General features: G+C 37.3%; 1 protein-coding gene across 1 annotated transcript in view; it reads left to right on the forward strand.

Moving 5' to 3' along the window:
- The window catches only part of LOC150095635 (dynein axonemal heavy chain 8-like), a 2,108,518-nt gene that overhangs the window by 23,749 nt on the left and 2,058,692 nt on the right, over positions 1-26,077 (forward strand). Inside the window, exon 3 of the mRNA XM_090409931.1 lies at positions 79-252. Within this exon, the coding sequence (XP_090266057.1) occupies positions 79-252 (174 nt within the window). The remainder of the gene's footprint in view (positions 1-78; positions 253-26,077) is intronic.

Here is a 26,077-nt window from a genome sequence, read left to right on the forward strand (position 1 = left end):
ACATTGATCTGATAATTTTTTTATTTATTCTTAAACTCTTTATTTTATAAATTCCTCAAATTATGAATTCCTTTCAAGGTTCTTGCTGAAAGTGATCAAATTAGAAGTGAAGATGATAGTGGACCATTAGCAGAACTTCAACACTGGCGTTTTAATGTAGCTCGATTTAATTCGATTTTTGATGAATTTCAGTCCAGAAAATTTAAAGCTGTTGCAGGAACTCTGATAGCAGCTAGATCTCATAAAGTAAAGGTATGTTTTCTTTTATGAAGTTTGCTTTCTTGATATTATAATTTTGAAGATTAAAATACATATCCAGTGAAAAGTGAGAGATATGATTATTCTAAAAAATTTAGTTTATTTGTTCATTTAAACAATTAAAAAATATACTAAGGAAAAATACAGACCATTTTCACCATAGGAGACTTGTGGCTTCTTCAGAGTAAATAAATATGATGATAATGCAAAAAATAAAAATTAATTAAAAAGCTGAAAAAAAACCATTATAGAATAAACAATCAAACATGAGGAGACAGTTAAGTGTGGGGGACATGCTTTATCTGTTTTCTGGCAGTCTCTGGAGAGGATTAGCTGAAAAAAGTGAAGTCCATTTTCAATTTGAAAGAAAACAGAACCCCCTTTTCAAATGGCTCTACACAATTCTTCCTGCAGTCTTCCCAACATAGGTTATACTTGCAAAAGTTCTGAAATAAGAAAGAAGGAACATCTTAATGAGTGGCTTTTATATAACAGAGAGGAAACATCAGGACTGACTTACCACTCTTCACATGATGATTAGGATAAAGTCTCTGTACTGTATCTAGACGAGAACTTTATTTCTCATTGGATTAAAAGGCTGAGTGAATGCAATTTGCAGGACCTTGCAAATAGAAGAATGAGGAGAGGGAATGTGATTGACATGTATAAGTTATTATTATTATTATTATTGTTGTATGGGCAACTCCATGGAGTTCGAAGACTCATTGCAGGAGACCCAAACTATCCACACGATCTATCGTACCTCTCTTTCGTCTTGTTAACAGACAAAGCACTCACAACTGACTCTGGTAACCCATTCCACTCATTCAACACTCTACAAGCAAAAAATTCTAGTTCTCATATCCCTTACTAACCACCACCTTTATCTGACTTTCAGGGATGACCCACTCCAGCCAAGTGCTGAAACATTTCCCCTGCATCATTTGTATTAAACCCATTAAAAATATTAAATGTTTTCTATCATATCCACTATTTTTCTTCTCTCAACCAACTTCTGCAATCCACACACACACACACACACACACACACACACACACACACACCCTCAATCTATCTTCATAGGGAACATTTCACAGACCTTTCACCATCTTGGTCACTTGTTCTCTAAATCTCATCCACTGCTTCCTTATCCCCAAGAAAGCCAGGAGACCAGACTTGTGCACAGTAATCCAGATGTGGATGTAAAGACCTTTTTAAGAGGAATAACAACTTCCTTATCTCTACTTGTTAGTGTGTTCTTCAATAGCAAAGTACTCTTATGGGCTATCTTAGCAATATTTCCTCTAAACGTTAACTCTCTGTCTACCACTATCTGCCATCAATGTGATACACACAGCTTGCCTACCTTGCATTTCTCCACATTAAACTGAAACCCATTATCTCTTGTCCATACTGACAGCCTATTTAAATAGTGCTGCAAGCTCTCCACATTGCTTTGATTAACTATTACTCTACCTAATTTCGCATCATCATCAGCAAACAACTGAATATTTCCTTTCAGGTTATTTCCTATATCATTTATGTACAAATTAAACTGCAATGGTCCCAGCACTGAATCTTGCTGCACACATCTAGTCACCTGTTTATGCCTCAATTCTGCCCCTCCATATACCACTTTTTGATATCTGTCCAACAGCCAACCTCTTATCCACTTAACCAGTGTTATGTTCATCCCCATTTATTCTAATCTGCATAACCAAGTTCCATGTGGTATTCTGTCAAATGCCTTTTAGCTATTTCCTTTACCCACCCTGCTGTTACTCCATTATAAAAAGATAATAAATTACTAGGACATGACTGACCCCTTCACAAAGACGTTGACCCTTATACAGTATCATATTTTTATCCACTCATTTTTTTTCGCAATTTTTCAGTACTTTTACAACCATACCTGAGATTCCGATTGGTCTATAATTTGCTTCTGCAGTCTTAGAAACTCCCTTATGCAAAGAGAATTATTTTCCCCTCTTCCCACTCCCTTTGAACTCTATCTACCAGAGTTGATATTTAAAAGTGAAGAGCCCAAGTCAGAGGCATTACCAGTTCCCTTGAACATTCTCTAAAATCCTGAGCTGATATCCCATCTAACCTGACAGCTGTATTTACATTGAGATTCTGCAATATCCTAAGAACCTCCAATTCATCCACCTTTGTTTCCACATTAGTGTCTGTCACATATGTTAAAGCAGTAACCTCACTAGGATGATATACCCTAGTGAGGATGATATACCCATGCAAAGTGGTCACTGAGTAACTGAACTATTTTATCTGCTTCTGTTACCTCGTGACTATCATCACTCATTAATGTTAATCTTCCATAGTCATTGTTCTGGTTCATGGACAATTCATTGCAAGGAAAATTCATCGTGCAAACTATTCATCATAGAAACACTCATCATGCAAAAATTCATCATGGAAAAAATTTGCTAAAAATGTTATTCACTAGAAAACTGAAACGATATTGCCTTGATACTATATATGAAAAGTAAATGCAGTGCAAGATAAATTTCACAAAATATAGTTTTTTTATGTATTTTTGTATTATTTATTTAGATTTTAATTAGATTTTCATAATATTTTTATTCTTGTACAATGAAAGTAATATTTTATTGATTGTGAGTTTCCTAATTTCTTTTTAATCTTAAAACGTTATAAATATTCTTTCTTACTTATATATTACAGGTTCTGTTGATTGAATATTAATATTTACAAAACTGGAATAGGGTGGTTTAGGGAGAAAGGCACCATATTTAAGAATATTCTGCAAACCATTACTGTTTTTCTGTGCACTCACTTAGTCACTCCATCCAGATTATCCATCCTGAATTAGTTCAGATAATATATATATATAATCTGAACTAATTCAGAATATGAGGTGTTTCAGTTATCGAATACATGTGTTTTGAAAATGACTCCACTTTTCCTACATAGGAAAGATATGTTGCTGTTATTATTTACAGATAATAGGTGCACTTATGAGTAATTTTATTAAAAAAAATGATAATAAAATTACATAAATGCTATCATAATGATGTAAATCAGCATAAGCTAAATTCCTATCTGTTGCAATACTAGTCTTTGCCTTTTTCTCCAATTCTAATATTTTCAGATGAAGAAATTCATCTCTCACCTAATAACAATTACAAACATTCATGTCTATTGCAAGCTTCGAATCCACAGCTCATTCATGGGAGAGGATATGCTATCTAGTCAGTTGTTAATGACATTATATTTCTGATTACAGTTTATTTTTGAATGGCTCAAAAGAGAAGTATTTAATTATTCATTTCGCTTTGGGAGCATGTGTTTATATATATTTTTTTTTCAGTAAAGGAGACTAAATATAAAATTTAAAATTTCTTAGTGTCATAAAATACTAATATTGGAGGAAAAGGTAAAATATAGTATTGAAGCTGCAGATGGCAATTTAGCTTATGCTGATTTACATAATGATGATAACATCTACGCAATTTTATTATCTTTTTCTTTAATATAATTATTCAAAAGTGTATCTATGATCTTAAACTAGCTCTGCAAATGATAGCAGCATACAAGATGTCTTTATTATGCACAAAAAGTGCAATGATTTCCAAAATGCACATGTATTTAATAACTGAAAGACATCACCTTCTGAATTAGTTCAGATAAAAAATATATCACACCTAGATGGATTACTAAATAAATGTGCAGAACAGATAAATGGTGAACAGTTAGGAGAATAAAATATTTAAGAATATTTATTCTAAAATAAATATTCTTAAATATTTTATTCTCCCTAATAACTATTTTCCTCATCTGTTCCTTAGAACAGGTGAGAGCCCATCAATGAGGGATTTTATTAATAAAGGTTCCTCTCATCATGGATGGAAATTGAACCCAGGTCTTTCTGACCAAAGGACTTTGTCTATACTGAATAAGCTATGGAGGCTGTGGAAGCCCTGTTAGAATAGTTAATATGAATAATAGGAATATGTAAATAGTTAACTATAATATTAGAATTGTGTGGACATGATTCTTCCTCTTATTTGCAGCATAACAAAATAACTCCTTGAGATTTCCTGGAAATAACTATTATTCCTAAATATTCTTAAATATTGTGCCCTTTTTCCCTAACCACCCTATCCCAGTTTTGTAAATATTAATATTCTATCTACAGAACATGTAGAATCTAAGTGAGAAAGAATATTAAAAAACTTTATGCAGAATAAAAAATTTCAGAATGCTAAATATAATTAAAATAATAAATAATACATAAAATATTTCTTTATTTTTGTATATGGGATTTCAAATTTCTTGCAAAGGATTTTCTCTCAATATATTTTATTATTATTATGTTGGAGGTTTAATGGATTTTTTACAACACTCAAAAAGAATTAAAATAGAATTTAATACTTCCTATATTTCGTCCTAGTCACTAGGACATCTACGGGGATTACAAAGACAATTAATGTAACATGCACACAAAAACTTACAATACTAAGCTCAACCACGTGGGTGACAATAAAGTCCTATCTAGGTGGAGCGCCCTCTAAGGGCAATTGTAGGTGGCCTGGAATGTAAGGTGGGACCTCTGGTGATGACTGTTTCCCAAATCTTCGGAAGCTTAATGCAACCGTATTTGTTAAGATTTGGTTGGTTTTTGAGAGCTGCTGCTGCTTCTAAGAAAAGTCTCTCTTTCTTGAATTTGCTGTGGTGGAGCATGGTGGTTTTCTTCCATGATACTCTGTGGGTGGTGTCCAAGACATGGTCAGCCAAGCCTGAATGGCCATAGTTGTGTTTAACGATGTAAGACTTGTGTACCTCTAGGCGGATGGATGCTGATCTGCCTGTCTGTCCAAAGTACACAAGCTTGCAGGCACAGGGTACTTTGTAAACTCCAGGCAGAGAGAGAGGAGGGAGCTGATCTTTCGTAGAATGGATAAAGGTAGCCAGTTTGCGGTAGGGCTTATATGCTGTATGTAGGTTATACTTTTTTAGTATCTTGGCTATTTTTTCCGAAGTGCCACGGATGTAGGGTATGGTGATGGCATTTTTAAATTCTTGTTGACGAGAGGGACGGGGAATGGGGGGGGAATTGATTATTTTTTTGATGCTGTGTTCGCTGTAGCCATTGGAGAGGAAAGTTCTGTGTATGTGGTTGAGCTCAGTAGTGAGGGCGGTTCCACTGGAACAAAGATTGTGGGCTCTCTTGGTAAGGGTTTTAATGATGCCATATTGTTGTGAGGGGTGGTGGTGGGAGAGTTTGTGAATATATCTGCCTGTGTGTGTGGGTTTTCTGTATACAGTGAAGGCAAGTGTATCATTAGGCATGCGTGTGACTAAGGTGTCTAGGAAGGGTAAACAATTGTTCTGTTCCTTTTCCATAGTAAACTGGATTCTTGGATGTAGGCTATTGAGGTGACCAAGGAAGGAATCTAACGTGTCTGGGCCATGAGGCCAAATAGAGAACACATCATCTACATATCTTAGCCAGATAGAAGGTTTGAGTGGGGCTGAGTCTATGGCTCGTTTTTCGAAATCTTCCATATAGAAATTGGCAAGGGGGGGTGAGAGGGGGGAGCCCATGGCGGTTCCCTCTATCTGCTTGTAGATTTTGTTATTCCAAGCGAAATACCCAGAGTTGATGGCAAAGGAAAAGAGATCTAAGATGTCAGAGGGAAAAACGTTTTCTAAGAGAGATAAAGTGTCAGTTAGGGGAATATTGGTAAACAAGGAGGAGATATCAAAGCTTACTAATATGTCTGTATTATTCAAGGTTAAATTTTCTGTGAGGGCTTTAAAGTGGGTCGAGTTTTTTATGTAAGAAGCTGAATTTCCGGTGAGGGGGGACAGAGAGTTGGCCAGCTGTTTAGACAGTCTGTAACAAGGTGCATTGGTGGCATCTACTATAGGCCTGAGTGGGGAATTAGGTTTGTGGATTTTTGGTAAACCGTATATTCGGGGGGACGGGAGCGGAAAGGTTTAAGTTTTTTTGTGACGTCGGGGGGCCAGGAGGTTACTTTTTTAAGTAAGATTTTTAATTTCTTAACTTGCGTTTTTGTGGGGTCGTGTTCTAGCGGGATGTAGGTAGCGCGATCGCGGAGAATAATGTTCATTTTACTATTGTATTCGCTGGTATTAAGGACAACTGTGGCATTACCTTTATCCGCTCTGGTGATGACGATACTTTTTTCTTTGCGTAGTTTCTGGAGAGCCATGCGTTGGGAATAAGATAAGTTACTTTTTGGAGGCGAAGAGTGAACGAGGATGTTGGCTACGTCGAGTCTGATGTTGTTGGCTACCTCCGACGGTAAGCGACCGATCCCCCGTTCGACGTTAACCATTACATCAAGTACCGGCACTTCTTTCGGGGCGACGGCAAAATTACTGCCGAGGCAAAGGGCGCTGACGGCATCATCGTTGAGCCTTTTGGACGAGAGGTTTATTACTGTCTGGAGCGGTTGAATTTGTGGTTTGTCTTTAACCAGGTTGTTGTATTTCTTGACGTGTTTGTTTTTTATTTTCTGAAATTCTCTCTGTGCGGAAGTTTCCGAAATGTCAGAGAGAATCGACCAAAGTTCATGGTTAAGAACGGTGAAGAGTTCCTCTTGTAAGGAGCCAATGGCGGCGTTCGTCACTGCGAGGGTGGCATGAGTAGAGGCGATTTGCTCGCGTAGTAATGCTAAGCTGGCACGTTTGTATATCCGGAGTGCTTTTTTAGAATGGAAATTGATCTTCATTTTAACACATTTCGGTATCACTCTTGTGTCCCGACATCTTTTTAAAAAGGCCAGTCTATTTAGTTGTCTAGATAGTCATAGTTTTGACTTACCGTATTGCTTGGATTTGCGTGCTAACTCTTCTCCATGGAGTTTACAAAGTACCCTGTTCCTGTAAGCTTGCGTACTTTGGACAGACAGGCAGATCAGCATCCATCCGCCTGGAGGAACACAAGTCGTATATCGTTAAACACAACTATGGCCATTCAGGCTTGGCTGACCATGTTTTGGACACCACCCACAGAGTATCATGGAAGAAAACCACCATGCTCCACCACAGCAAATTCAAGAAAGAGAGACTTTTCTTAGAAGCAGCAGCAGCTCTCAAAAACCAACCAAATCTTAACAAATACGGTTGCATTAAGCTTCCAAAGATTTGGGAAACAGTCATCACCAGAGGTCCCACCTTACATTCCAGGCCACCTACAACTGCCCTTAGAGGGCGCTCCACCTAGATAGGACTTTATTGTCACCCACGTGGTTGGGCTTAGTATTGTAAGTTTTTGTGTGCATGTTACATTAATTGTCTTTGTAATCCCCGTAGATGTCCTAGTGACTAGGACGAAATATAGGAAGTATTAAATTCTATTTTAATTCTTTTTGAGTGTTGTAAAAAATCCATTAAACCTCCAACATAATGTCCTCACAGCACTTAAGCCTCTACACAAGAACGCAATATATTTTCTTGTGATTAATTCTCCCATAAAGAATTTTCCTGCAATGAATTGTGTAGACACAATTCTTCCTCTTACTTTATTATTATTATTATTATCATCTAAGACCTCCAGGGAGTCAAGGACTCATTGAGGGAAGCTGTAAATTACCCAACCCAGCTATCATACCTACCCTTGAATTCATTCACATTAGATGCGCTCATTACCCGTAAGGGCAAATCATTCCACTCACTGCTCTCTGGGAGAAAAACCTAGCTCTTACTTCTTTCTTGACTGAGAACAACGTTAACTTCCATGGATGCCCCGTGTTCTCTCCCCGCCTTTCATATAACAAAATATTTCATCATTTGAAATGCTATAACACCCATTCAAAAGTTTATAGACCTTTATCATATCACCCCTCTTTCTCCTGTTAACCAGAATCTGTAATCCACATACTTGCAATCTGTCATCACAATCTAAATCACATAATCAGGATATAATCTTTGTAACCCTTCTTTGCACCCTTTCCACAGTTTTTTTTATTCCCTTGGAACTAGGGAGACCAAATCTGTGCACAGTAATCCAAGTGTGGTCTTATTAAAGCCTTATAAAGAGGCAAAATTACTTCCTTATCCTTACATGTCAAGGTTTCTTTCAACATACCAATTATCCCAATTCTTCTGAATATCAGTAGCATCCCTGATTGCCCTGCCTTTCTTCGCATCATCAGCAAACAATTGCAAATCTGATGATAGATCTTGCTTGATGTCATTAATGTATAGATTGAACAATAGACCAATAGACCAAGGACTGAACCCTGAGGTACACCACTGGTTACCTTAAATCTGGCAGATTCACACCCACTGTATACCACTTTTTGGTATCTGTCTGTCAACCATCCTCTGATCCAAGTCAATAGATTATGTTCTAGTTCCATATTCTCCAGTTTACACAACAGCCTATTGTGTGGTATCCTATCAAATGCCTTAGAAAAATCCAACATTATCATAGTGTATCCATTCCCTTTATCAAAAGTTTATAGACCTCTATCATATCAGCTGTAACATTGTTATAAAATATGAGCAATACAGCCTATTATGTGGTATCCTATCAAATGCCTTAGAAAAATCCAACATTATCATAGTGTATCCATTCCCTTTATCAAAAGTTTATAGACCTCTATCATATCACCCCTCTTTCTCCTGTTAACCAGAATCTGTAATCCACATACTCATATCTGTCTGTCAACCATCCTCTGATCCAAGTCAATAGATTATGTTCTAGTCCCATATTCTCCAGTTTACACAACAGCCTATTATGTGGTATCCTATCAAATGCCTTAGAAAAATCCAACATTATCATAGTGTATCCATTCCCTTTATCAAAAGTTTATAGACTTCTATCATATCAGCTGTAACATTGTTATAAAATATGAGCAAATTGCTAAAACACGACCTTTCTTTAGTAAACCCATGCTGTTCCCTGCATAATATAGAATGCTTGTCTACCCATTTCTTTATGCGAGTTCTTACTAACTTCTCTAAAATCTTCACTACCACACCAGAGATACTAATAAGTCGGTAGTTAGACACATCAGTTTTTGCACCACCCTTGTGCAATGGAACTATCATACGTTCCTTCCATTCCTGTGGTATCATTCCTGAGCCGAGACTCAAGTTATACAAATCTATGAAAGGCCTAGCCATTTCAGCTGAACATTTCTTTAACAAACAGGCAGATATTCTATCTGTCCCTATTGAGAAATTTTTATTCAGGTTATGCAAGAGCTCTTCAACCTCATTTTCATTAACCTGTAACTCTTCATCCAACGTAGCAGTAGCACCATTCACCATGCTACATACACCTGGTTGATATATCTTAGCAGTGAGCACTCATTAACTGAACAATCTCCTTGCTTCCGACACTCGTGTACCATCTGCATTCAATAAAGTTATTCTTCCACATTCATTCTCTCTTTTGCTTGCAACATAACAATAAAATTCTTTTGGATTGCCTTTAGCTTACATGGCTAATTTCTTTTCATACTCCGTTTTAGTTTTTCTCACAATACTCGTTACTTTCTGGCCTGAGCTTTATATATTTCATAACTCCTCTCACTCTTATTCTCATGATATTCTTTCCATGTCAACTACTCTTTGTGGATCTCTAGCTTAATAAGGCTGCACATCCATTTCACTCCCAACCTATTTATTCTTCGAACACTAGGGATACATTCAGATGCATCCTCATTCAAGCACTTTTTCAAAGAGTCAAAGATTCCCATGCATTGCTGACATTTTTTTCATTCAGTAACTGATACCATGGAACCAAAGATAATGTTCTTCTAAGTTGATCATAATTTCCAGCTTTTTAATTCAGCATTTGTAGCCTGATTTAATCGGAGCTTCAATACAAGCAGATACTTCCCAAGAAAGAACAGCATGATCACTGTCAGCAATTGGTCGTAAAATAGCCATATTCTTGACAGAGATCCCTTCTGATGCTATGAGCAAATCCAACACTCTTTGACCTCGAGTTCCTTCTTTCACATGCTGCTTGAGAAAGTTATCTTGCAACAATTCAATAAATTCCTGTTCTTTCATATCATGAGATTTCTCTTCTACCCAATCAAAGTTTGGAAAATTAAAGTCACCCATAATGATCATTCGCTTGGTGCCCATAAGGCTAAATTGGCAATGCATTTCTTCGTCCCCCTACAACTGAGCTGCCAGGTCTGTAGCAACACCCCACCATATATTTCATTCTGTTAACCTCCACTTCACACCAAATAGACTCAAACTCATTGCTACATGGAACATTGTTACCATCATTGTTTTCTTGTATTTCTACCCTAACTGGACTTAAGTCATCTGATATCATTAGTAGCACTCCTCCTCCTCTCTTATCTCTTGCAACATAATGCAAGAACTCTCCGGGATTTCCTTTGTTCCTGCTTGTCAAGATTCTTCTCATAATCCGATTTTACCTTCCTTGCCATGCTAGTGACCTTTTACTTTATATAACCTCCACAGTATTTTCTTCTTCAGCAGCTTGTGGTGCTCAGTGATGTTACTCATCCATCTAACTTCTGCCTGATTAACCCTCCTTACCTTAGGTATGCAATTTAATATTCCTACCTCTAGTTGCCCCTTAACTATCTCCCATGCACTACTAACATCTTTACCCTATAGTGTTTTATGCCATGCCATGGCACAGATTTAAGCTTCTTCCTCCTAAGCTTGTCATAATTACCTGCCTTGCAGTTCCACATATAGCCCTTCTTGACAGAATATTTCTTGTGTCGTACAATCTCCCAAGTCAAGAATGCACAGTCCCTTTCATCAATTGGAGGAATGTGGTCACATTGGTAATGGATAGCTCTTCTGATCCATGACTTGGTCCAATACTCTCACATCGCTAGTCCTTGTCAAGTAATTATCTCTCAGTAGGTGTATAATGTCCTTTTCCTTCGTGCAGTGTGATCTTTCTTCTTTACAGTCTATATCTCCATAGTTGAAATCCCTTATAATAATCATTGTACTAATTTAGCAGTGAATGTCATCCTGATCATCTGTGGAACTCCCTCTAGCAACAACCAACTGTATATTTTGTCTTACTAGCCTTAATCCCACACCAGACTGCTTCAAATGAACAGCGCCCTCCCACCTAAATCCTGTTCTTTTTGACTGAAATTCATCTACTGTCATCAGTAGTACTCTTCCCCCATTCTGTCTTCCCTGAAAATACTATACCTTTGATATTCTATCCCTATAACTACATCATCTGCTGTTACCCAAGTCTCATTCATCCTTATAAATGTTGGCAAGGTTGCACTAATCAATGCGAAAAACTCCTCCCTCTTGTTCCTTATACTTCTGGCATTAGCATATAGAAACTACAGCATCCCGTTAGGCCCCCTCACACCTTTTCTTCCTGAATTCACTACCATATTCAATATATTTGCTTGAGAGTCTCGATTCTGCACTTGGTCCTTCTCACATTCACTTACTTCATGGGCCTTCACACAAACTCACCTAATTCCACCCTAATTGCTTAAGTTTTCCTGAATTTGCACTTGAATATGCTTCATGAACAAAGCTTTCTCGAGACACCAAAACCATTTAGACACAGTCCATCAACATTGTTCAAATCCTTCTTTCATATATCCCAGATCCACAAATCCTACATCATTCTTTCTGCACAACCTACATATAGACTCATTCGCTAGCGACACCCCTCCTCTTCAGTTCGTCTCTATCATAGCGTGGTAGGAGTCTTACAATCTTTACCTTCTCTATTTTCAGTTTTGCTGCTTCTATCAACTCCTTTATATCCTCCCTTATGGAATTCTTCTCACATCTCAAATCATTTGTGTCAACCAAGACAATCATTTCCTTCAACTTACCAGATTTATTTATATTGTTATTATTATTATTGCGGGCTGCTACTAGGAATCCTTAGATTCATCGAGGGAGGCCGTGAACATCATATCAAGAACTATCCAACATTTCACATTTTCTACCATACTTTGAACTCATTAACAGTCACAGCATCCACAAAACATTCTCTGTCAACTTATTCCACTCATTCACTACTCCTCTTCAAGCAAAAACCTTGTTCAACCACCCTTGCTAACTACACTCTTATTGATGGCCCTTGGTTCTCCCACCACCAGACTTGGTCTGAAAAATTTCCTCTGAATTCATTTTGTAAAAAACCCTCAGTAATTTGTATATCTCAATTATATCACCCCTTTTCCACTAATAACCAGTTTTTTCAAGCCACCAATCTCCAACCTGTTCTTGTAAGGTTCATTCCATAGACTTGCTACCATCTTGGTCACTCACTTATGGATTTTTACCACTTCCTCATCCCCCCCCCCCCAAAAAAAAACTAGATCTATATGCAGTAGTCAAGACGGGGTCATATCAAGACTCGTTAAAGATTAATATTAACCTGGTAGTCTCTGTTTTCTCTGGCTTCATCAATTTCTTGGAGTACAGTTCCACCAATGTACGAGGGTGACCTAAAAAGTTCTCAGCCTCGACCATAGATGGCAAAACTATTGGCAAGATTTTTTTTTCTAATTTGGCTCATCTGTCATAAGCATCCTTGTGAAATTGCAAGTCATTCTATCAAGTAGTTTTTTTATACAACTGCCTGAAGCAAAAGTGTTGTCTGTATCCCTTGAAATGGATAAAATTGAGTACCGTGTGGTTATAAAATTCTTTGTAAAAGAAGGTTTAATGGCAAAAGAAATTCATTCAAAGTTCATAAAAGTTTATGGGCACTCTTCTCCTTTGTTTTTGACAATTAAGAAATGGGCTGCCGAGTTTAAACGTGGCTGTACTAGCCTTGAAGATGATCCATGTGAAGGACGTCCAATAAGAGTAAGAGCACCAGAAATCATTCAAGTGTACAATATGGTATTGGATGACCGGGGAGTCAAATTCCGTGAAATTGTGGAGACTATAGGCATTTCAAAAGTCATTCTCTTTCAGAACATCTAGGATATTCAATGGAATATCAATGAAAGTCTGGCTGTGGGAAAGGGGACCATGGAATGGAATGAAAGTAAGATAGTGCCATTGCATAAGGGTGGTAGCAGACTGGAAGTGTCTAATTATAGGCCAGTTTGTGTGTCATCAGTAGTTAGTAAGATCTTGGAGAAAGTAGTGAGGGATCATTTACAGCATTGGGCAGATGAGGGTAATGTTATCAATGAGAGCCAGTATGGATTTGTGAAGGGGTGCTCTTTTTTTAGCAATGTGCTAGCCTTTTATGATAAAGTTACAAGAGCATTAGATGAGGGAAAGGCATATACTGCCATTTTACTAGACTTAGCAAAGGCATTTGACAGGGTGCCACTTGATAAGCTGATATTCAAGTTGCAGCACATGGGTCTGGATGTCAGATTAGTCAACTGGATTCAGGAGTGGCTGTCCAATAGGCATCAGAGAGTTGTGTATGGTGGAGCAATATCAAAGAGGCAGAAGCTTACAAGTAAGGTTCCACAGGGCTCAGTACTGGGACCTATATTGTTTAACCTTTATCAATGACATTGCCCGTGGACCGCAAGGGGATATTCAGTTGTTTGTGGATGATGCGAAGCTGAGAAGGGTTATTAGTAATAGTGCAGATGTGGTAGTCCTGCAAGAGGATTTGAATAAGCTAGATAGATGAGCAAATGAATGGGGGTGTCAGTTAATGCAGCAAAATGTAAGGTCTCGAGGTTTGGGACACATCGATGGGGCGCTGCATACTCTATGGGAGGAGTTAAACTGGAGGAAGTAGGAGAGACAAGAGATCTGGGTTTGATGATTGATAGAAACCTGAAATTTAGGGGACATATTGCAAAGGTAGTGAAGGTAATGCAGAGGATTACTGCAATAATGAGAAGGACACTAACCTGCAGAGATAAAATAGTTATCATTCCGTTGTATAAGACTCTGATTGTACCACACTTAGACTATTGTTCTCAGATATAGTCCCCAGGATTTGAAGGGGATAAATTAACTGTGGAAAGGACACAAAGACGGATAACCAAGATGGTGTCGGGACTGTACAATGTTAGTTATGAGGATTGGCTGAGGGACTGTAGACTGCAGAGTTTGGTGGATAGAAGAAGGAGGGATAATATGATTGAGACTTTTAACCTATTGAGAGGTGGTTACAGGGTTGAGGACTGGGGAGTTCTTTCACTTGGTTGAACAGCGGGAAGGAGTGATGACAAGGGGCCAGCCCTGGAAGTTACAAAAGGAAACTGTAAGAAAGAGGGTGAGGAGTGGTTTCTTTGCATGGAGTGTGGTTGAACCATGGAATGGATTGCCTGATGGAGTGGTGAGAGTGAGAATGGTCAGTGCATTTAATGAGTGGTATGATGGACTTTGTGTTTCCTAGGGGAGACCTCCCTCGATGAGTGTTGATAGGCTTGTGTTTCTTAGAAATGACCTCCCACGATGAGTCTTTTGACTTCATGGAGACCTGAATAATAATAATAATAATATGTTTTGTATGAAGAATTGCAAATGAAAAAGCTTTGCGCAAGATGGGCACTGCACATGCTCACAGCAGATCAAAAATATACTTGCATGAAAATCTCTGAAGAGTACCTGGAGTGTTTTAACAAGAATAAAACTGATTTTGTGCATCGATTTATTACTATGGATAAGACTTCACCATTACACACCAGAATCCAAACAGCAGTCAAAACAGTGGACTGAAGCTGGTTGTTCAGTGCCAAAGAAGACAAATAGATAAAATACTACTTAGGCCCAATACCCTTCCCTCCCCTAATACACAAGAACACAACGTGACCATTTCTATTCCCTATGTCAGAGGTACATCAGAAAAGATAGCCAAAGGATTGATGAAACATGGTCTTCGCACCACTTTCAAATCGCATGTCAAACTATCAACTCTGATCCGCTCGCCTAAGGATAAACTTAACCCTTTAGCACACCCAGGAGTGTATGAAGTTCCCTGTGACTTGGAGATCAGTTAACATCTGCCGGGAAGAACATGAAAAATACATTCGCTACTATTACTATGGCAAGTCAGGATTGGCAGTCCATACTTTGGACACTCCTTCAAACAGGATTAGATGGAGGAAAATGAATGTGCTATTTAGGAGTCGTTACAGATCTGAAAGATTATATTTTGAGTCAGCAATGGCTTTAAAGAATTCTCCCAACCTTAACAAATATGGTTGTATTAATTTGCCAAAAATTTGGGAGACTGTTCAATTGTATTGTTTCACTCACTCACTGTCATACAATTGATACTGTTCAATTGTATTGTTTCATTCGCTCACTCAACACACTTGTCGTGTGTACAAGTGTGTTGTGCTCTGATGATGCTGAATTGAAATTCAATGTAATAAAAAATAAAATATCTCTTTGATAAAATTGTGTGGTGTTGTTAATACCATTAAAAATAAGTCATGAATAACTGTCAACACCTAAGCTTATTATCTGTTAGGTCAAAGAAGACAAAGTCGGTTCCATCAGCAGGAAAGGTCATGATATTGGTGATTTGGGAAGCTAAAAGCATTTTGTTTATTAATTTTCTTGAAAAGGGTAAAACAATAACCGAGGAATATTATTCAGATTTTTAACCAGACTATACAATAAAATTCACGAGAAAAGACATGGTTTGCAGAAGAAAAAGATCATCTTTCATCAGGACAATGCACCCACCTACAAAGGTGTTTTAGCAATGGGAAAATTAAGGGATCTACGCTATGAATTGTTGGTACATCCACCCTATTCCCCAAACTTGGCTCCCTCTGACTTCTATCTCTTCCCTAAACTAAAAATCTTCCTCGCTCACTAGCGTTTTTCTTTGAATCAAGAGGTGATTGCAGCTGTGTGTGTGTGTGTGGGGGAGGTATTTTGCAGATCTTACTGAAAACCACTACAGGGATGGGATAATGGCACTGGAGCATCTCTGGAATAAATGTATCAATCTTAAGGGAGATTATGTTGAAAAATAAAAATTATTTTGAAATTATAAATTTGTTTTTTCATTGTTAGGCTGAGAACTTTTCAGACTGCCCTCGTAGTATACAGCTAGTAATCTTTTCACCCCAATAAGTGTAACCTTACACTGTGCCATTAAACTGACATCCATTCTTCTTTGTCTAGTCTGCCAGTCTATCCAAATAATGCTGAAAAATTTTGACGTATCATCTGTATTAGCTATTGCTCTACTGAACTTTACATCATCAGCACACAACTGAGCAATTCCTCTCAGATAGTTTCCTATATCGTTAATGTACAAAATAAACAGCAGCAGACCGAGAACAGAACCCTGTGGCGCTCTACTAGTCATAGGCTTTCTTTTGAACTCTACTCCTGAATTAACTACTCTCTGATATCTGTCCATCAACCACCCTCCTGTCCACCTCACCATCCCTAAATCCATCCCCATATGCTGCAAGTTACTGATTAGAATTCCATGTAGTATCCTGTCTAAGGGTTTTACAAAGTCCAGCAGTATCACTGTAAACCTATTACCTTTATCCAACTCAGCTGTCACTGTATTAAAAAACATGAGTAAGGTAATGTGGCATAACCTTCCCTTGACAAAACCTTGTTGCCACCCCATACGGTCCCATTTTCATCTATCCATTCCTGTATTTTGCTCTTGACTAATTTCTCCAATACACTGACAACAACTCCTGATATGCTGATTGTTTGGTGATTTGCTACATTAGTCTTGGAGCCTCCTTTATGCAATTGAACTAGTTTTTCCCTCTTTCCAGCCTCTCAGGACTGACTCAGAGCTGAGACTTAGATTAAACAATAATGGTTAAGGGCACTGACAATTCTCTATCAGCTTCACATAAAACTTGAGCTGGAATACCATCCAATCCTAGATTGTATTCATATTAAGGTTCTGTGATATGCTATTCACCTCCATTTCATTTATCTCATTTCATATATTATTATTAATATTACAGGCAACTCCAAGGAGTTCTTATTCTCTTTGATAGAGGCTCTAAATATCATATCAAGAACTATTCAGCATTTGCACAGTATCTATCATACTTTGCTTTGAACTCATTCACAGTCATGGCACCCACAACAAACTCTGGCAGCTTATTCCACTCATTCACCACTATCCAAGTAAAAAACCTAGTTCAAACACCTTTGCTAACTACACTCTTGCTCAGTTTCCATAGATGGCCCCCTAATTCTCTCACCACCACACCTTATCTAAAAAATGTTGTCTAAATTAATCTTGTAAAAACTCCTAGATTGTAATTTGAATGTCTCATTCATATCACCCCTTTTCCACCTATCAACCCATTTCTGTTTCATTCCATCTTTGTCACTCACCTCTAAATCTTCTCTACCTCTTCCCCATCATGAAGAAACCCAGATGCCTAGATCTGTGTGCAGTAGTTAAGATGGGGTCTCATCAAGGCTCAATAAAGAGGAACAATAACCAGCTTGTCTTGAAGTATTCTTCAGTAGCCAAGTAATCTGATGAGCTGCTTCGGTCACTTTTGCTATGTACCCCCTAAACTTCACCTCCCTCCATCAAAACTCCCAAGTTTCTGTCACATCAATTTCCTGGAGCACAGTTCCACCAATGTGGTTTACTGCTGATAATCTTTTCACTCCAAAATGCATAACCTTACACTTTTCCACATTAAACTGACTTCCATTCTCCTTAGCTCAGTCTGCCAAATCTATCCAAATCATCCTGCAAAATTTTGGCATCGCGTGTATTCACTATTGGTCTACCTCTGAGATCCTTTCCTGTATCATTAATGAACAAATTAAATAGCAGTGGTCCAACAACAGAACCTTGCAGCACACCACTAGTCACAGACTTTGAACTCTGCTCCTGAATAAACTACTCTCTGATATCTCTCCATCAACTACCCTCCTATCCATCTCACAACCCTATATCCATCCTCATATGCTGCAGTTTACTGATTAGAATTCCATATAGTATCCTGTCAATTGTCTTTGCAAAATCCAGCAGTATCTTTGTAAACCCATTGCCCTTATCCAATTCAGCCACCAGTGTATTAAAAAACGTGAACAAGTTACTGAGACATGACCTACCCTTCACAAAACCATGTCCCCCCCCCGTACAGTATCCCATTTCTATCTATCCATTCCTGTATTTTGCTCTTGTCCAACTTCTCCAATACTTTGACAGCAACTCCTGATATGCTGATCAAAAAGCAGTCATGGAGCCTCCTTTATGTAATGGAACTATTTTTCCCCCTCTTTTCACCACCTTCAGATTAACCCAGAGCTGAGACTTAGATTAAACAATATGTTCAAGGGCACTGACAATTCCTTTGTCGCTTCACATAAAACTCGAGCTGGTATACCATCTAATCCCTCAGATGTATTCACATTATGGTTCTGTAATATGATATTCACCTCCATTTCATTCACCTCAGTTCCCATATAAACCATTGGTCCCCTCATTCCTGCAATACCTCCTGGATGATATATTCTTGCAAAGTGTTCACTTAGTAATTCGACTATCAGAAATTTGTGTATTTACCATTAAAAGTGGAGACCAAAGATTAAGCTAAACAGTCAGCTAATTACCTTTAATGAAAACTCCAAATACCTTGGAGTTACTCTGGATCCATCACTCACTAAGCTTCAATGAACATATCAACAATGTTGCAGTTGCAAAAAGAAGACTAAATATGTTTTTCATGATATTTAGTCTTCTTTTTGTGTCTCAGGTAAAGAGTGGGGAGCCAGTGCTAAAACCTTAAATGTCACATACACCTCTATTATCTGACCCATAATGGAATATGCTTCACCTATCGGGATGCAAACATCACAAACCAGTTTAGACAAGCTGATAAAAATTCAGAAAAATACAGCTAGAATCATATGTGGTCTAAGGAATACAACTCCTAGAAAAATAGCAGAATTCATATCCAACCTTGTTCCTTTAAAAATTAGGTGGCAAGAAAATCTTAATAAATTTGTAGACAAAAAGAGCCAACCTTGGACATCATAAAACAAGTGAACTTTTTAAAAATTGGCAACGAACAAACAGAATAAAGAAAAAAATCAACAATGCATGAAATCATGAAAATAAAATAGCCAACTACCCAGAATTTCCTACATATCAAGACAGGAAAAATATAGTTATCAACTTTGAAATAGAGAAACATGAGGAAAAAAAGCCTCAAAAATCTTGAGATCATTAGCTCTTTCAAAAATAATGGAATATGGACATGACTCAATAAAGATCTACCCAGATGGTTCCAAAAATCCAAATGGCAATTGTGGGAGTGGCTCTCAAAATATAGAACTAAAAACAACTAACAGTATTAGATGCAACTCATACCTTGCAGAATTAATAGCCATTAACACAGCACTGCAACATTTGGATAAACAAAACCAAAGGAGTTTATATTTTTCACAGATTCCATAGCAATCCTTAAAGCTAATAGAAAGGGGGATAGTAAATCCCTTTATGTTTTTATAGCCAGGTACGAAACTTGGATTGAAATCCATTGAAATCAATTGAGTTTCATGCCGAAAAAACTATCGGCAAGCCCAAGTGTAAATGATCACTTGGGTAGTACAACACCAGGGCAACTCCATGCAAAGGTGGAGCAAGATCCGTCACTAACTTTAATATTCTCTCATAATGTAAAACCCATCCCCTAAGAGATGTATATACAGGGTGTTCGGGATAAATTTGACAGTTTCGTAAGGAAAAAGAAAATCTTCTTTGTATCTATTAAATTTAATGAATTGACAAAAAAACATTACAGGCAGAGTTAATTACAATACTATCAACAAGATTTACTCAAAATAACCACCATTAGCATCGATCACAGCTTCAATTCTGCTTCGGAACCTCGAACAAGCTGATGCTACAGTCTCCCTGGGAAGGGCCGCAAAAACTGTTTTAATTTTATCCATTAACTGGGCTTTTGTATTACTGGAAGTGCGATTGGTGTCTTTTTCAACTGCGCCCCATACAAAATAATCCATGGGGTTAAGGTCTGGGGAGTTTGGAGGCCAAACATTTGGACTGGTGAAGTCGTAGAAATTTTCAGACAACCATTTTTGACTTTTCCCAGAGGTGTGGCAAGGGGCCGAATCCTGCTGCCATACATACGGCCTACCATTGGCTACCCTTGTTATCCAGGGCTTGACTACAGTTAGCAACTCCACGAACAAAGCCCGAATTCCAATGCCAGGGTTCTTCAACACCTGTTCCTGCAGATTTGCGAGGAATTCTGCTGTACGAACGCAATCAGATCGTCTGCTAGGGATCTTTCTTCTTGCTACATCCTCGTAGTCACCATTGCAAGTCTCTAGTTCATGCCTGATTGTTTTTACTGTATTCAGGGAGCATTGGGCAGCAGTCGTAATATCCTTATTTTGATGGCGGGCACGAATCATCATGATACAAGTTATTCTCTTCCATGATTCAGGTGGGTTCCAGCTATCCATCCTTTCTGACATCTTGTATATGAATGAAGAAGGGTCCAAACTTTTAAATGAAGAGAAGTGTGTGTTAATACATGTAACTTACGGAAAAATATAATTAATTATAAATATGTCAAATTTATCCCGAACACCCTGTATATATATATTGTTTTACATTATGAGAAGAGGTCACTACCCAGACCGGTTTCAACCTTATTTGAGATCTCATCAGATCTGATCACTACCCAGACTGGTTTCAACCTTATTTGAGGTCTCATCAGATCTGATGAGACCTCAAATATCTATCCTCTCTCAATGATTCTTATAGCTCCATGGAGCTCCTGAATAATAATAATAATAATATGAAGCCAGTAGTTTGATAACTAATGGAATATTATCTTAAAAAAATATTTTCAAAACCGATGCAAAAAAAAAAAAAAAAGAAAGAAATTGTGTTGCCATTTGGCTATTTTTATCTGATCAAATGTGGATTTTTTGATAGTAACACCTTTTAAAGTGTAGATTCAGTTCTTTCTACATATATTTAGTATCATGTGATTCTTTAGGATCGATAAGTTTAACATGTTCATGTCAGGAAGAGTTTTGCACATTTATCGAATCCACTGGACTTCTCATTACTGTTTGCATGTCATCGGGCAGGCAGACAGGCTCACTGACACGAAGTTTATTCGGCATAATCGAAGTTAACATTTGTGATCTGCCTTAATGACATCGAAAATTTCAAATGCAAATGAATAAGCATATTATTTCATGTAATTGAAAATTTGGACAAATGTTAGGACAATTGTTTTTTGTTAGATAGTGTTTGGTGCTACAACAAAAGAATTTGCTTGAGTCTACATGCAGCATAGTTTCTGTGGGAGGGGAGGTGTTTGATTAGGTAGTCCCATTTTTATCCCAGTTGTCTCTAATTGCACTATTTATTGAAATATATATTACACAGACTGCAAATGTCTCTGTACCTTATTCAGTAATACAATAAAACTACTTGTTTTTCTTGCATCTGCAGTATAGTGGCTGTTGGGGAGGGCATATTGTTCACTATATAGGGACAGCTACTTCCAGTCTTCAGATAGTGTACATGTTGGAAGTAAAATTAACACAGCTCTAACCTATTCCTAACTGAAAATGAATCCCTCTATATTCTGTAAGAAAAATGTATTGAATGAAAGCCAACAAACTAGAAACATATGTGGTAAATTCATCTGTTATAGTGATGAGTTTCCTGAGCTGCTGTCACAAAGAAAAAAAAGCATCTAATGAAGTTTGAATTTTCAAAGATATAGTGAATAATTCGTATAATGATTTCAATCGGGTATTGTATTTACAGAGCAGTCCCTCATTTGATGAGGAAGATATTTCACAAAGTAAGGTTTCTGAATTTTCAGTTTCAAACAAATGGAATTTGGTAATGTAACAGAACCAGTTCAGGAGTACAGTAGAGAAGATGAGCTACTTTTACCATTTGATGCAGAAAATCCATCTGCAGTGTACTCTGCATTTTTAATTGATGATTTAATGGAATTTATGGTAAGAGATACTAACACATATCCAGATCAGTGCTTTATCCACAACTCAGGATTGTGAAATTCCAGGTAGACAATGAATTTCAAGAATTAAACTTGTTAAAAAGAAAATATAGACGAGAAGTAGTGATGTATTTGAATGGAGTTATGACAAGTTTTTTCCTTATATTATTATTATTATTATTACGTAACACCTCCAGGGAGACCAAAGACTCATCGAAGGACGGCACCATTTACTCTACAACTCTCCATCTCCACCAATCCATCAACCCAACTACCTTCATCATCTACGCTGGGGCTGTCCAACCTTAGGTAATCCGAGGGCCACATTAAAAAAAAAGATTTATCCAAGGGCCACATCCCTTGGATAAATACAAGAATAATAAATACAGTACATATATTAAATTACTTTGAGTGTCCTACCATTAGTTAGGTTTAGCAAGCACTTCGAAAATTTCATAAGAAAGAAAAGTCATGGTGCTAAACCATTAGTTAGGTTTAGCAAGCACTTTGAAAATTTCATAAGAAAGAAAAGTCATGGTGCTTATAAAAGTTTTTATTGAAACAGTATACAAGAAACAATAATTGTTTATTTCATTTTAGCGAGAGCTCTGTGGTAGTTCGGCTTCATTTACTAAAGTACCTCTGTCAGTTTCGATGCTTGTAGTTAGTTGCCAATTGCAGTAAATTTGCAAGAGACTTATCTATCAAATGCAAAGGTTATAGTATAACCAAGTGTTTCCATTTGGTTATACTATAAATTAAAGATACCAACCAATTATATACTTGGTTGAATCCTTTATTCAAGTGCAAGTAAACAAGTTTGCATCTGAACTATTTTCAGGACTGGGATTTCAGAGTTGGAAAAGTGCTTTTGCAAAGATATGTGCTCTCGGGCATTGAGCACATCTTGAGTCCAAAGTTGCTCATTTTCGGTTACTTCACTGTTGGTAGTGATTTAAAAAAATCTTCTCATTTTTCACTTCTGTTAGTATAAAAAAAAAAGTGTAAGAACTCTTCTTTGACACATCTAATATTTGAAAATTATTTTTGAAATTGTTATTTTTATTATATTTAAAAATTGGGTATATAGTGATGTAAAAACACCAAATAAAATTATCAAAGTAGAGATTATCAATTAGTGATAGAATTAAAATATCTAATACACATTCGATTCAAATTGTTATTTGATTTTTTGCGTGTGAAAATCAAAACCCAAAGTGGGCTACATGCGGCCTGTGGGACGTGTTTTGGACAGCCCTGATCTACACCAGTGCCATCTATTACTGACCATCACTACTAGTATTTCCACAGACAATCACAAACATCCATGCCCATAGCAGGATTTGAACCTGCAGCCTTTTGGCTGGAGAACGGATATGCTAACCACTCAGCCAACTAGGCTGGCCATTATAGTGCTTTTGTATGATAGCTAGACTTGATATAATCATTGTACCACATACGATGATTCAATGTTGTTTTAAAAGTATTTGTTTCAGTTGTTATCTTGATTAATGTGGAAGTGCTGGATGATGTTACAGAAATGGCAGCAGTGGCATACACCAGCAGCGTGGAAGGTCTCAACTTGAAGATTGACACTAATGAGGTTTTGCTGGAATTTTTCGCAGTGGATAAGTTGTAACATTTGTTTTATGTATGTGTCCAAACATGTTAAGGATTTATTCAGCATTAGATCAAATGATAAAAAGTAATATATTATAGTATTTCAGAAGTATGAGGAAAGTCTAGGATGTTCCAAAATGAGAATGGTGTTACCTAGAATAATCAGAAATTGAATATAAGTGCTTGCAGTGGTAATAATAGAATTAATGTGGAAGAGAAGATTGGAAAATCAGATCAAAGCCAGTCGAAGGGAATTTTTCTGCTATGTGGGAAGCAAGAGGAAAAACGATTATGGCAGGTTGATGATGCTGGATACTTATGGTAGCAGAGTAACCATAGCAAATGATATTGTGAAATTAATTAATGAACACTTCATCGGTGTATATCAGAGTGGTGTGAATAATGCTGCCCAACATGTAGAAGGTGAGACAAGAATTATCTTATCAAGAATTATTCGATAGATTACCAAATGATTACCTTATTAGATGTTAATAAGGCTGTGGGAAATGGATGACATATCAAAAAGTATGTAATATGTCATAATTATTTGATGAAAGTCTTCCAGTGGGGAAGGTTTCTAACAGGTGGAAAGAAGGCAAAATAATACCTTATCACAAGAGAAGTTTCCAGTTATAGATTGGTCTGTTTATCTGCAATTCTGATCAAAGTGTTGGAAAATTGGTTAGAAATAGAATACAGGATTGGCTTGATAAGCATAATATTCTCTATAATGGTCAGCATGGATTTGTGAAGGGCAGGTCTTGTTTTTGCAATCTGTTTATGTTTTATGATAAGGTGATGAATGTGTGCTCTCAGGGGCTCACATTGGTGAGTACGGGCATGGCAAACCCGAGATACCTGAGCTAGACCTGATCTTACTTCATACAATATACACTTGGTGTATCATATCTGGAGACTGGTCTTCTACTCTTCTTTCCCTCTACTCTCTCTTACTTCTTACTCCTTTCCCCCAGTGCTATTAGAGCAACTCAAGGGCGAGGGGGTGACTCTTTCCTTTTAAACTGTAGTTTCCACTATCTACTAAAAAAAGTGGCTGAATTCAGGTCAAGGAGTGGTGGTTGACACTTGACAAAAACTTAACCATTGAAACCGAATGAACTCTAACCAACCTAAAGATACATGCTGGCTCGACCATCGCCCAGTCAAACAAGGGTCGTGCCCACTATTAGGGAACCAAGATAGCGAAGGCAAAAAATATGCTATTGGAACAAAAAATCACCTAATAGACAGGAAAAACATAACAACCATAGGAACATGGAATATAAGAACTCTTCACCAGGAAGGAGCATTGGAAATACTACTGCATGAATTAGACAACTACCAATGGGAAGTGATTGGACTCTGCGAAACCAGATGGACTGGAAAAGGAGAATTCCACCATGGACAGTACAGAATCTTAACTTCAGGCAGGGAGGACAAAAAACACCAGGAAGGAGTAGCACTTATATTAAAACCAAAGGCTCAAAACTCTATTGTCCTACAATCCTATCTCACCTAGGATAATTAAAGCAAGATTTAAAACATCAATCAGATCACTAACAATTATTCACGTATACTCACCAACTTCGACATCATCAGAAGAAGACATTGAGGAGTTCTATATAGATTTGCAAAAAGCTGTACAGCAGACATCAAGTCAAGATCTCCTAATTGTAATGGGGGACTTAAGCGCAAAAGTAGGCAAAGACTGGGATACCTGGCCAAACGGAAAGTTTGGGTATGGAGAAAGCAATGAACGTGGCGAAAGACTGCTAAACGTCTGCTCAAATAATAGACTAACAATAACCAACACTCTCTTTAAACATCAAAAACCCAAAGAAAATGGACATGGATATCACCAGACAGACAGACAGACCAAGAATATGATAGACTATATTATTGTAAACCAAAGATGGAAATCAAGTGTCCTAAATTGCAGATCCCTCTCTGCAGATTGTGGATCAGACCATAAGCTAGTATTAGCAAACCTAAGAATAAAGTTAAAATCTGGAAGCACTTTTAGAGTCAAAAGGAGACTGAATGTAAAAAAAAAACTACAAGACAACAATATTCTAAGAAAATATCAACTAGAACTAGATAAAAACCTTAAGGAACTACCAAAACAGAATATAAACATCGAAGAGCATTGGTGCAAATTAAAGGAAATAATATTAAATTCGGCAGAAAAAACAATAGGTTACACAGAAAGAGAAAGTAAAAAGGATCAGATCTTGAATGAAATAAAAAGGTTAAGCGATCAAAAGAAAAGCATGAAA

The sequence above is a fragment of the Typopeltis vanoorti genome, chromosome 20, assembly GCF_054136105.1.
Source record: "Typopeltis vanoorti isolate ZY-2024b chromosome 20, IOZ_Tvanoo_1.0, whole genome shotgun sequence".
Lineage (NCBI taxonomy): Eukaryota > Metazoa > Arthropoda > Arachnida > Uropygi > Thelyphonidae > Typopeltis > Typopeltis vanoorti.